Raw genomic sequence first — 14192 nt, forward strand, 5'->3', positions numbered from 1 at the left:
CGAAGCACGTTTCCCTCCCTCCCGCAGCAGTGTGTCAAGGTGACCACGGGTCAGGGCCAGGGAAAGCAGTGGATTTTAGCCTCCCCCCTTCCCGCTCTCTTCAGCAATTCCCGCAGGTGTGAAGCTCATGGGCTGTGGGGGCATAGCGTCCTTCTCTCTGCATTCTGTGCACAGCCCCTGTGTTACCCTGCTCCTGAGGACACTCGCTCTAATGAAACTGGGCACCTCCAATCATAAATGACTCTGGAATGCTGAGGAAGGGGGAGATGCAGAGACAGCCCAGGGTGACAGCCAAAGGTGACACAGGGCAGGTGACAGGAGGGACCTCGCGGATCCGGACACCAGAGGTGAAGTCAGAATTTTCAGCAGCTCCCCGAGAGCAGGTGGGGCCCTCTAGGGCACTAGAGGTTCTGTCTGGGCTGCCAGGCAGCAAAGCTGAGGTGTCCCAGAACGCTGGCTCCAGTATGCTCACCTACACTGTCCCCTCAGTGTCCCGCTGTTTCCCACACAGCACTATTCTTTTTCTTGGTCATCAAGACCCAAAACTTAAGAGTCCACTTATTCTCAGCTCTCACATCCAGCTGCACTTATGTTCACAAAGCACCCCCCAAACACCAGTCCTGCCAGTCTCCACAATGTCCAGGGGGGGGCCCCCACTTTTGCCGCTTGCCTGCCATTCCCGTCTCTCGCCCACCACCAGTGTCCACCCCTTTTACAGAACCTCAGAGGAGCTTCCTCAAACAGCAAGGGCCCTCCCACCACCACCTAGACCACCAGGGGCATGCTCGACTCTTTAGACGTCAGTCCATCTTTGTCCCTGCAGGTCCCACCACATCTGTCTACACATCTACTCCAACTCCAGGGACAATTCCCACTGCCCCCAGGTGCAAACTCTAGCTTTATTCCCTCCATCCAGACTCGGGGTTCCTGCACGGCCTCCCCTGCACCTCACTTAGACCTGTTTGGGCGACTCTGTCACCAGAAAACCTGTATCATTATGGTGCTTTTGCGGTTTCCCACATTACCTTGCGCGTATTCTACACACTCCCCCAGGGGTGCTTGGCTGCACAGCCCCGTGGGTAAATGTTGTGAAATGTGCGGCGGGGACAATCCCAACAGCTATAATTTTCAGATGACTCCAGCAGAGCTCCGCTGCCCCCTTGTGGACACACAATGGGGCGACAAGAGGAAAATGTGGGAAGGGAAAAACGGGAGGGAACCATTTTTAAATGTAAACCCTTCAACCTTTGGTGTGGCCAAGTAAACTGACCAGACCCTCCTGCTGGCGACTATAAACAAGCACCTCAGAAAGATGAAGAAACGCAGGAAGGCTCTCCGGGGAGCGGAATGGCCACGGGGAGGCCTGGGACAGCGCTACTCAGGCAGCTAGAACTCTGGGAAACCCAGTCTGTCTGGCTTCAAGAACCAAAAGCCCAGGGCTGGATGGAAGACACCAGCCACTGGACGGGAGGATGTGCTCCCACAGAAGGGCCTCAGGAGAAGCACAACCCGGCTGGAGTCAACTGCCCAAAGCTGGCTTATCAGCACGTGGACCCTGCAAACAGAGGCTCAAGGCAGATGGAACGAGATCTCCATGGCTGCCGTTTCGCAGACTGCTGTGACGTAACATGTACGACACCAAGGACCTAAGAACCACCAGACACCAACCTCCAAATGATAAGGATTTCAAAGCAGCCATAACGTCTAAAAAGAACAGAGCCTACGGCACAATATCCAAAGGGCAGTCACATGGGATTAGAGCACCAGAAGAAAAACAGTGTAAGACCCAGGGCCCAGGGCACATGCCTATCATCCCATCTCAGGAGGCGGAGGCAGGAGGAGTTCAAAGACAGCCTCAACAAATTAGGCTGTAAGCCAATCAGCAGGATCCCCAACCCCGTCTCTAAACAAAATATATTACAGGGCTGGGGATGTGGCTGGTGCTCAAGTGCCCCTGGGTTCACTCCGTGTACAAGGGAAGGTATGGGGTGGGGGAGTAGGAAGAAATGGTCAAAATTTCCCCACTTTGGGGAATGACAAATAGAGCTTCAAAAATACCAACCAGTACAGCAGGAAGAAAACCCTCTTAAGCAAAATGTCCAAAAGCCAAAAATCAGGATAAAGTGAAAACCTTGAAAGCAACTGAAGGCCAGAAGAGGGAGAGTAACTTGAGAAAATGACAAGGGTATCCCCAACTTCTCAGAAACCAGAGGTGCTGCAAGACATCTACAATGCACTGTTGAAGAACGGAAGAGAAAAAAGCCAGGCATTTGGCAAACACTTGTAATGTCAGTGACTCGGGAGGCTGAGGCAGGAGGATCACAGGCTCAAGGCCAGCCTCATCAAGTTAGTGAGACACCATCCCAAAAATAAAAAAGCGCTGAGGATGTAATTCAGTGGTAGTGCGCCCCTGGGTTTAGCCCCGAGTACCACAAAAAAAAAAGCTATTTATGATTTTTTTTTAAAAAAAGTATTTATCATCAACAGCAACAAAATGTTAGAAGTGGTTCCTGAGGCTTAAGGAAAACGGAACTCTGTCACCCCTCAGTGTCCACAGAACAGGTTCCAGGATTCCCCTTGAACAGCAAGCACTGTATCTGACACGACCTCTGCACATCCTGCCACACATATTAAGTCACCCAGGTTATTTAAACTCAGAGGGCTGACTGTGCGTGTCAAAGGAAAGAGCTTCGGGATTAGGGAAATACAAAGTCATCTCTTCTTTCAAAAAGCAGTTTTTCTAAAAGTACACCCGTGAACAGAATGCACGCGCACTTTACCTAGAGTTCAAAGGCAGTGAGGAGGTGTGTGGGGCTGTGGGAATGTTAATTCTGACTGAAGAGAGTACCACAATCCCTTCAAGAAAACATTTCAAAAAGCAGGCGGAGCTGGCTAAGCATGCATTAGAGCTCAAGCTCGGTGGCACGCACCAGGCCGTGGGTTCCATGCCCAGCTGAAAAAAAAAAAGGGCTGGTGGGGAATGAGCTTGGAGACCATGTTCAGGGGCTGGGGTCAAAGCTCAGGTGGCAGAGCACTTCCTCACATGCACAAGGCCCTGGGTTCACTGCCCAGCAGCAGCACAAAAACAAAAAACTAGATTTAAATGTGATTCTAAAAACTATTCAGAACTGTCAAAATTGGGAAACGGCACGCGTGTCCATCAACAGGAGAACGGGTGAGCCGTGGTGGACAGCTGCTTTCTGTGGCTATGACAGGTACCATGGTAGTAGCTGAGGGGTGGCCCCCAAAAGACAGTCCAAAGGCTAAGCCCTGGGACCTGAGTGTGACCTGCTTTGGACGATGATCTTTGCAGACGTAACTAATGAGCCCAGAAGCGCGTCCCGAACACCAGGTGAGCCCTAAACCGACCTGCTATCCCTGCAGGAGGCAGAGGGTGGACACAGAGGAAGACACTCAGACAAGGTGGTGCTTCACAGCCAAGGGACATCAGGGACTGCGAGCACCACCAGCAGCCAGGGGAGGTGCAGACTCTCCCCCAGGGGCTCCAGAAGTAGCCAGCCCTGCCCACACCTGGGTTTCAGGTTCCCAGGCTCCAGAATTGTGAGAAAATACATGTCTGTGGTTTGGAGACACCTAGTGCGTGGACAATGGCTACAGCAGCCCTCGGGAGTTCATGTGCCCGGTTCAGCTAAACAACAGTCTTCCTAACAGAGGGCCCAAAGCTCAGTCATCCTAACCAAAGCACAGACGTCGCTGTGACCTGTGTGGCCCACACACACCCACAGCAAGCCTGTGGTGACAGGGCACTGAGCGGCAGGCAGCAGTGCCTCTCCGTGTTTCTGGGTGGTAAACCCACAACATCACAGGGACAGGGCACACTGGTGAGCAAGGATGGAAACGCAGGAGCAAATGAAAAGCGCTCATGCTGGAACTCACTCTCTCCTCCCCTCACTCCAACCCACCAGCAAGTCCCCAGAAAAACCCAGTCTGGGCCTCCTCGCCATGTCCGCTCCTCTGCCCAGGTGAGGGCTGCAGCCATCGCCCCCTGGGTTATGTGCACTAAGCTGTCCTGCTGTCCCCATTTCCACCTCTGCCTCCTCGTACGATATATTCTCCGATCAGCCACAGATATCACTCCAGGGTATGACCAGACGTCACTCTTGTGATCAGACCCCAGGATGGCTTTCCACCTGCTCAGAGACCTATAGAGCCCTATCACTGCCCCTACTTATCTACCAGCCAGCCAGCCTCCTGCCTCAGGGCCTGCAGGGACCATTCCCTCCATCCAGAAGTTTCCTCTCATGGGCTCTGAGTGCTCCAAGGCCACCTCACCGAGACGCTCCAGGGTCTCCTGCCCTGAGACTAAGCCCTCCGCACTTCCCACCCCTGACTACCCATCTTGTTTGCTCCTGATTATATTATGCACAAGGCTGGGCTTTCTGCTACTGTCTCTGGTGCTCATCCAGCCTGTGACACGACACACTGACAGCTCTTTGTTGAATGAACAGTCGACCTCAGCTCCAAAACTAAGACCTCCCCATACCTCACTCCTCTCTGCACCCCAGCACTTTAGGGAGGCCTGAAAGCCAGGCCAGAGGTCAACACTGTGGCTGGGCAGCACCAGGTCCCATCTCCACTCAAAGCACTTACCCCATTCCCTGTTTGAAAGCTTCAATTAACTCGTTCTTTTTATTCTGATCTTCTACCCAATACACGCTTGGAATCACGAACTCTGATATCACACGGCACTCCGGACAAGACCTGAAATAAAACCAGGTTAGGGCCACACTGTCCACGCTCCCGCTCCACTTGCTCAGACTCGTGCCCCAGGGGCTCCCTTCCTTCACCAAAACTCCCAACAGGGGCACCGATAGTTACCTACAAACTTACTGTAAGAAACAGGTTCCCCTCACCCATAAAAAGACAACCCAATTTTGAAATGAGCAAAGGATCTGAGTATTAATCTAAAATAACTATTAACCACATTAGAAGATGCTCATTATCATTAGTTATGTGGAAATGCAAATCAAGACCACATGAAGATACCGATTCACTGCCTCTAGGATGGCTCCAATCAGAAATAAAGACAAAACAAGTGTTGGTGAGGGTGTGAGGCCATCAGAACCCTCTAAACGGCAGGCAGGAAGGTAAAATGAACAAGCAGCCATTTGGGGAAATAACCTGTGGGTTCCTTAGTTAAATGCAGAGTTTCCCTAAGACCCAGCAGCAATTCTAGGCCTGGAACACACCTAGAGAAACGAAGGCTTGTGTCCACATAAGGTTGAGAGGAACCTGTTTCTTACAGTAAATAGGTTCTTAAGTGACTGCAGGTGCACCTGTTGGGAGTCCTGTCCACACCACACACAGCTGTCACAGGAGCACCATCCCCAACAGCTGGAGAGTGGAAAGAACCCAAATGGCCATCAGCTGATGGGACCAACAATGTGCCCAGCGTTCGATGGCCTATGATTCACCCACAGAAATGCAGTGCTGATCTACACCACCACAGGGACGAGCGCTAAAGCTACGCCAAGCAGGAGAACCTATGGTTCTGTTGAGGAAACACCTAGAATACAAACATCTGTGGAGACAGGAGCAAAGTCAGTGGCTGCCTAGGCCTGGAAGGAGAGGGGAAGGGGCGGTGGCTTCGAATGGACATGCCTGAGAAGGTGACCCATTCTGCAGTTAGACTGTGGGGACAGCTGCACACAGCAGACCCTTTACTCCTCCACAAAGGGGCCGAGCCACTGCGGAGCGAGATTCCAGGAAGTTACTGACCTCACCACGCCTCAGGGTCCTGTCTGTGCAACGCAGATGGCACTGAGGGCATGACACGGGCTGCTGCAGAGGAGCCCCCACCAGTGCCAGGCACGCACCCCCCCCACTGCTGGCTAGAGCACCACCGGTGCCAGGCAGCAGGAAGCGCTCACACACTTTCCATGCAGGCCCTGGGGCTCCTTTTTTTTGAAGGTTAAAAAAACAAGAGGGGCTGGGGATCAGTGGCAGAACGCTGGCCTCGCATGTAAGGGGCACTGGGTTGGATCTTCAGCACCACAAAAAGACAAAGAAATAAAGCCCACCTAAAACTAAAAAATAAATATTAAAAAAATAAAAAATAAAGCTCAAATAGGATACTAGGCGACTGGCTTAAAGGCAATGCGTACTGCGGTACTGGGCCCAAAAGCAGGACCAGGAGGTAGAAAGGGGCCCCGATGCTCAACCCCGCCCCCCACATAGATCATCTCTGCCATTTCCACCCCTGGTACCCAGCGCTTGGCAGGAACTGTCACCCATTTTTTTTTTTTTTTTGGTACCAGGGACTGAACTCAGGGGCCCCTGACCACTGAGCCCCTTCCCCAGCCCTGTTTTGTATTTTACTTAGAGACAGGGTCCCATTGAGCTGCTTAGCACTTCATGTTTGCCTAGTTTGGCTTTGAACTTGTTATTCTTCTTTCTCAACCTCCAGAGCCACTGGGATGACAGGCGTGCTCCATTGTGCCTGGCTGTCACCCACCTTTTAGAAGAAAAGGGGCTTGAGCTCAGGAAGGGGAGGTGACAGTGCCCAAGTGCACACAAGACCCTCAGTTACTCTGCACTAAGACACCTCCAGAGAGCAAGGGCGGGTTCAGCTGGATGAGGAAGCCCAGCGGTGGGAACGAAGGTGCGCTAGTGGGGGCGGGTGGACAGGGATGAACGGTCGGACTTACTTAATGATCGGGTTTTCAAACTGCTTGGCACACCTCCACTGCCGGATGCAGGACAGGCAGTAGGTGTGGTTGCAGTTGGAGAGAATCCCAAACCTCCTCTCCGAGGCCGACGCCTTCTCAAGGATCACCTCCATGCAGATGCTGCACACCTTGTCCTGACTGGCCTGGAAGGCAAAGGCCTTCTCCATCTCGTGTTCGAATGTCGACATGCAGATCTGCAGCAAGAGGAGGGAAACCTTCGTCTGCACCCTGGAGAGCACCAAGAGCCCAGGGGTCGCTGCAGCGACACCGCCACAGCCCCAACAGGAAGGGCACAGAAAGTGGCTGCTGGACAGGGCCCAGCAGCCCCCGGATTCAGGACACAAAGCTGTCACTCAGACCACAAAGAGGACTTCCAGCCACCCTGCTCCTGCCTCTAGATTCCCAGGGGACCCATAAGATATGGTCAACACTAAATTAGAGTCGAGACCATAGAGACCTGGAGGTTGACGGCACCGCTGTGAGTGGCAGAGCGTCTAAGGACTGGGCCTTGTCTCCTGGCTCCTCTGGACACTGCCTCCCCCACGCTGAGCCATGCCAGTACCAGGAATGCCGAGCAATGAGCTCAAGGTGTGACAACACACAGCCCACACACAGTAAGCAGCGCAGCCTTCCCCAGGAGGGCGAAGAGAGGAATTGCTCAGCTCACCACGCGCTCTGAACGCCTCCTCTATGCTGGACTCAGAGGGCCAAGAGCAGGCCCAGGTGCAGCCCAGCCCAGCCCAGCCCAGCCCAGCCCCGCCCCGCCCCGCCGGGCCCCGGGGCTCACAGCACAGAGGCTCCCCACCCTGCAGAGAGCCCATCTAGAGCGCTCCCTCCAGGATCAAGGCCGCCCACTGCCCCTGAGGTGCACTATCAGGACACACAGCCGGAGCTCAGCAGCCACAGAGGGCGCCTGTCTCCATCACGTGCGCCAGCACCATCTGGTCCTCGGCAGGCTTTAGTTCACTTGAAGTGGCCTGGTGTTCCCCGTCTCTGCGATCTACCCACACACAGCCAAAGACAGTCCACCATAGGGCTCCTCAAGGCTTCCCAACAAGCACTGGGTCCCAGCCAGTGATGTGCAACCTGGGGAGGGAGGATGTCGTGCGCCCTGCCCATGTGAGGGAGCAGCAGGCAGGGTGCCTCGCTCCTGAGCCAGCTCTCCCTCGCTCCTGAGCCAGCTCTCCCTAAACTCTGCACTGCTTTACTTTTCTGATGCCCCTGCATTTTCTCTTTATCCTAAATAATCAAAAGTGGACAAAATGACAGGAAAAAGAATCTGAAAATAGATGCAGTATACCAGGGACAGTGCAGGCATTAATCTGGCAGACACTGCTACAGACACCAATGATCCTATCACGTGGCTCATTTCAGATTGCTTAGCCGAGTCCAGCCGAGGGTGTGACTTTACCTTCTCATGGGCTTTCCTTTGCTCAGGGTCGAAGGGGTGTAGGACTCGCAGCCTGCAGATCTCACACACGTCCCCGTGTAGGTAGACACAGGAATCCCCAAATCGGCACTCCCCGGCAGCAGCGTAGGGACACAGCGGCTCGCTGCTGTAGGAGCTGCTGGCCTCCAAGTCATCCAGGCCGCTCCTGATGGCATCGAGGTAGGAATGGGGCTTCACCTCCAGGCTCGTCTGGGGGTCACTGGAGCTGCCTAGATTACTCACCATGCTTGGGTGAGTCTTTTCTTCAGCCAGGCCAGAGAGATCTTAACACAAAACACACAGGACACACGGGTGAAAACTGGCTGCATCTTTCAGGTACGCTGCTAGCCAAACCAAACAGATCAGTGACTCCAACCTAAGGAATCCACACCTGGGAACAGACAGCAAGAAAGTAGGCCAAAAAGAAAAAATAAAGGGAATAGATTTATAATTTAAAAAAGAAAAAAAACAACAAAAAAAACCCAACCAGGTGGCGCACCTATAATCCCTGTGACTCAGGAGGCTGAGGCAGGAAGGTAGCAAGTTTGAAGCCAGCATCAGCAACTTAGTGAGGCCTTATCTTAAAAAAAAAAAAAAAAAAAAAGCCCCATAGTGCAGGACTGGGAATGTGGCTCAGTGGTAGAGCACCCTCCTCGTACCAAAAAGGGGGTGGGAAAAAAAAGGAAAGGAACATGAATGGCCAGACCAGACAGGAAAAGCAGCAAAACACAACATAAATATAAAATGTTATATTTATACTAAAGGGCTGGGGTGGGGACTCAGTGGCAGAGCACCGTGCCTAGCGTATGTGAGGCACTGGGTTCAATTCTCAGCACCACAAATAAATGTCCATCAACAACTAAAAAAAAAAGAACACTGAAGGGACTGTTAGAAAGTGGCTTACCCTAAAATGTCAACACATGGATCAGTTAACACTCAAATAACCCAGAATATAAAGGTCATTTAGACCGAGGTCGACAGAACACAAAGGTTCCTTCACACCCAAGTCCAACGACACCTCGGGTCCAGAAGCCAGGGTGCAGCTGGCTCTGCTCCGCCACCTCTTCTCCTGGGAGCTTCCCAGACAACCTGCTGCCTGAGGATGGAGACCCCACCGGGGCACAATGCCAGCCCTAGAGGCCCCTCGCCTGGGCAGCACCAACCCTTAAAGACAACTTTTAGCATCTGGAACCTTCTCCCTCCCCAAGCCCGTTCCAGGGCACAGTCCACCTCTCAAACTGACACTTCACGGTTTCCAAAGGTGCTGCCCAAAGCACCACCTCTGGGTCAGGGCAGCACCCAGACTGCGCAGACCCACGTGGCAAACAGTGATGGTGTCTCTACCTGCTTCACAACAAACGGCTCGACTCGTCCTCACCAACCAGACCACCACCCAGGAAGACGGCAGCTACAGTGACAAAAGATCACGTTTGGTTTTGCCAGGCCAAATGTGGAACTCATCCCAGCTGTGGGCATGAGGCCAAATGTGAGATGCCAGGGCTCTGCAGCCACAGTGGAGGCCATCCTCAGGACAGTGCTGGGGTCTCCCTGCAGGGTATGAGGTTAGGACTGAGCCCCAAGGACAAGCGAGGCAGTTTTTTTTGAGAGGTAACAATTCGGCTCACTCACTTCGGTCTCTGAGCACCAGTGTTCTCTTCTCCCGCTTCCCAGGCTCCTGGGACTGGGTTTTCACGACAGATGTGGTGAGGTCGGCAGAAGGGCGAGGACTATGGAAGCCTGGGGAGGGCCCAGCATGGGGGAGGGGGCCCACAGCCCCAGCAGCTGCAGCCGAGGGCCTCGTGTGATCGTATCTAAACAAAACACAGGCATGTCACAGACGCACTGCACACGCGTCACCGTGCTCCTGGCCCTCAACAGCTGCCTCTGCTTCACTAGCTGAAGTGGGCAATGAGATGACCTGTCCCCATGAGCCCATCTGAGTTAGAACAGACTGAGCATTTAGTAAGGACCGCCTGGCCAGAGGCTACTTATCCACATGGAGAGGCCCCATGGAACCAAAATAGGGCTCCAGACCACCTACAGAGCCTGAGAGTTCTAAAACCTACTCCATTCTCCCGCCACCTGCTCCATTAGTGTCCCTTGGAAGGAGTCTCCTAGGCCACTTGTCTGAGGCAGATGCTGGCAGGGGAGGCAGGGCAGCTCCACCACCACCCACCTCAGGCAGGAGCACGGAAGCTCTGCCACAGAAGACCTGAGGAGCTCTGCAGCGCAAAAACCACAGCAAAGGCGGCGCAGAGCCCCTCCCTGCCTGTGACCCCGGCGACTTGGGAGGCTGAGGCAGGAGGATGGCAAGCCTGGGCAACTTTTAATATTTAGAGCCTTCTCCCTCCCCAAGCCCTGTCCCAAAGCACAGTCCAAAAGACCTGTCTTATAATAAAATTTTAAAAGGGCTGGGGCTGTAGCTCAGCAGCAGCAGAGCATCCCTGGATTCAATCCCTAGTAACATTAAAAAATAAAACAAACAAAACACCAGGTTTTTAGAGCTTTCCTTCCATCTATAAGCTACGAAACTTGCCCAAGGAAGACTGAGCATAAATGCTTAGAAAGTGGCTTACCCTAAAATGTCAACACATGGGACAAGCAGGGACTGCAGGGACAAGCGTACCAAGAAAACCAGAAGCCACTTAAATATCTAATGCGAATATTTTTTCAATGATGGTAAATTAACATTATGAAACATAAAACTACAGTGAGGAGATAAAGCAGCAACATAGGAAAAAACCTGGGGGGACATGTCTAATGGGGCAAAAAGATATAGAATCATATTTACACTGTGACAACAATTGACTAACACTCTAGTCATAAGAATTAGGCCTAATTCTTTGAAAAATTAGAAGTAGTTTTAGAGTACCAAAAAGTGAGGTCTTAATTATTTGCCATTCATTCTTTTTACAGTATTGTCAAATTAATTTTAAATTTAAAATTTCCTCAACACCTATCCTCCAAATGCAGGACTGGACTCCCTGATGGGTTCCAGTCAGAGTGGCTGCGGGGTCCTTGCCTGCACCGCGGTCCGTAGGCGCAGTAGCCCTTCTGGTAGTACTTGCAGATGGTGGATGGCTTGCTGTTCGCCAAGTCATGTGAGAACAGGCACTGGCTGCCTTCCCGACACACACCATGCATAAAGTACCTGAGGAGACAAGCACAGGACACTTTTAGAAGCACACTCTGCTGTGGGGGAGGGGTGCTGGGCCTTGTGCATGCTCCACAAGCTCCACCCCTGAGCCCAGTGCCCACTTTGTTCTGCAAGATCAGTATATTCTTTTTTTTTTTTTTTTTTTTTTAATGTGCTGAGGATCAAACCCAGTGCCTCATACAAGCCAGGCAAGCACGCTACCTCTTGAGCCACATCCCCAGCCCGGAGATCAGCATATTCTTAAACCTAGCATACAGACATCCACTGAGCCTATGCCGTGTATCAAGGCTGTCTTAGGCACTGGAAATACATATATTTTCTTGGTTCTAAGACAAAGGGATTTCAGATCCACCAGAATAACTCAATGACGGCTTTTCTGAAACAAAAATAAATCATCCCAAAAGTTCCTCTCTCAAGATACTCCAATTTAGGCGTATTACACACGCAAAATTAAGACCCAACTAAGACATTTCTTTATGAAAAACTGCTCCCCTGCTCTTATGAATTTTTAAAGGATACAGGTAACGGAATCGGGGACCTGGGCTCAGGATCCAGCTCTGCCACCTACAGTCAAGTTATGAACACCTTTCCTGGTCCTTGCTACCTTTATCTATAAAATGAAGATTACGCTGCCTCCTTCGCTGGGTTGTAGTGAGGATCAAATAAGATGGTGTGACAACAAAAGATGTATTTGAGCTGGGAACAGTGGTAATTCCAGTGACTCGGGAGGCCGAGGCAGGAGGATCACAAGTTCAAAGCCAGCCTCAGCAACTTGGTGAAACCCTGTCTCAAATAAAAAATGGGCTGATGTGGCTCAGTGGTTAAGTGCCCTGGTACCACAAAAGAAAAAGAAATGTATCTGAGAACATTTCACTGAGAAATCAAATTCCCACTTTGAAGTGATAACTGATATAGAAGAAAGAGGTGTTCTAAGTCTGCCCAGCTGTAGCAGAAGCTGAACACCCAGAGCAAACTAGAGACCCCAGAGGAACATGCCTTAGCACAAGGGCTAAGCTAGTCCTGAGTGCAAGTGCTGCACACTCCCTGCCAATTAAGCTTAAAAACAAGCTTTAGCATGACCAAACTGATTGCACGTAAATTACTGCCCATCTTTTTAAAGGAGGACTATAAAATCCAAATGCAAAAAAAAAAACAACAAAAAACAATGCTTAGCACCCAATACAACATTACTGGTAATATTCAAACAGGCATATGTGACACATAACCAGGAGAAAGAGATGATGAAATCAACATTTAAGAACCTTAAACAGTTATTATAGTCTCAACACGCTGAAGGATTAAAAGGAAAACATTATTATAAGGTGAAGAGAAAGAACAAATATACAAAAGAGCTGTTCCAGAAATGAAACACACGTTATCTGAAATGAAAATTACATTGGATAAGCTTAGATTCGTTACCACAAAAAAAAAAAAAAAAAAATATCAGAAAGCTTAAAGACACAGCAACAGAAACACCCAAACTGAAGAGGAGAGAAGGCTGGGGAGGGCAGACTGTTGCTTCTGGTGGCGAGGGAGCAAGCAGTTTGCCCTCACTGGAGGAAATAAGATGGAGAACATATGGGAAACATCTGCTTTCAGACAATGGACAAAGGCAACCCAAGACTGGTTCCTGAGGGATGTGCAGCAGGTCAGCCCACATTCCCTGACCTCCCACCTGGCGTCTTCTGGACCTTACCACATGGATGGGAACCCTAGGCAAGGCACAGCAGTCCTTCCCAGTCCAAGAGATTGGAGATAAGGACTTAAGGAGTTGTGGCAGCTATCCATAACCACAACTGTGTCCTCAATTGACCTTTCTTCTTTCTTTCTGTTTTGAGAAAAGGTCTAAGGTGCCCAGGCTGGCCTCAAACTTGCTATCCTTCCATCTCAGCCTCCCCAGTGGCTGAGACTGGCTTTCAACAGACAAAAGCATAGTCCAGGCAGCAAACAGTGCTGGACCCAATATGTGTGGAAAAGCTTTGACTCATACTCTGTTTGCTGATGCGACTCCATATGAAGCACCCAACATAAACACAATACATGTTAAAACAAACACATCTACCATACGATCCAACAATTCCACTCCTAGGTATTTCCCCAAGAACATAAAAACATGTCCACATGCAAAAATATCTGTTATGTGAATGTTCACAGCAGTATTGTTCATAATAACAAAAAAATGAAAATACCCAAATAACCATCAGCTGGTGTCTGGAGAAACAAAAGTAACACACCCATACAAGGGGCTGCTATTCAGCCATAAAAGGCAATAATAACTGAAGTACTGAGGGACTCATGCACAGCACAAACTTTGAAAACATCATGCTGCGTGAAAGGGGCGGACACAAAAGGCCACGTGCTTCTGATTCTATTTACATGCAACAGCAACAATCAGAAAAGACAAATCTAGGGCTAGGGACGCAGCTAGGTGGTAAAGTGCTTGCCTAGCAAGTACAAGGCCCTGGGATCAATCCCCAGTACTCCCCCAACCCACTCCCAAGAAAGGAAAAAGCAAATCTAAAGGAGCGAAAGTAGATTGAGTGCTGGAAGAGGGTAAGTGTGGAATGAGTGCTAATGGGTTCAAGGGATTTGGGGGGAGGGCGATGGAAATATGCTAAAATTTAACTGTGGTGATAGTACTAAAAAAATCTTAGAATCGTATATTCCCAACAGGCAAATTCTTTGCATGTGATTATACTTTAATAAAGCTGTTAATAGCAGGGGAAAAGGGGGACTATGATAGGTTAGTAGACAGGACACAAGGAACAGAATAACCAGGTGCAATATTTAAATCCTGGATTATATTCTGGTTTAGGCAAACCAGATTAGATACAATGCAAATGTCCTGACATGAAAAGCTGAAGACTATTAAAAGAGCAGATTATAAAATAGCAAATACAATAAAGCAGTATAGCTG

The 14192-nt window shown here is 50.6% G+C and overlaps 1 protein-coding gene across 1 annotated transcript in view; it reads right to left on the bottom strand.

Moving 5' to 3' along the window:
• The window catches only part of Mkrn2 (makorin ring finger protein 2), a 29314-nt gene that overhangs the window by 1782 nt on the left and 13340 nt on the right, over nt 1-14192 (bottom strand). Inside the window, exons 2-6 of the mRNA XM_076841170.1 lie at nt 11141-11269; nt 9748-9929; nt 8101-8402; nt 6669-6883; nt 4612-4722 (exon numbers count right to left, since the gene is read on the bottom strand). Coding sequence (XP_076697285.1) covers nt 4612-4722; nt 6669-6883; nt 8101-8402; nt 9748-9929; nt 11141-11269 — 939 coding nt within the window. The remainder of the gene's footprint in view (nt 1-4611; nt 4723-6668; nt 6884-8100; nt 8403-9747; nt 9930-11140; nt 11270-14192) is intronic.

This window comes from Callospermophilus lateralis, chromosome 20 (assembly GCF_048772815.1).
Source record: "Callospermophilus lateralis isolate mCalLat2 chromosome 20, mCalLat2.hap1, whole genome shotgun sequence".
Lineage (NCBI taxonomy): Eukaryota > Metazoa > Chordata > Mammalia > Rodentia > Sciuridae > Callospermophilus > Callospermophilus lateralis.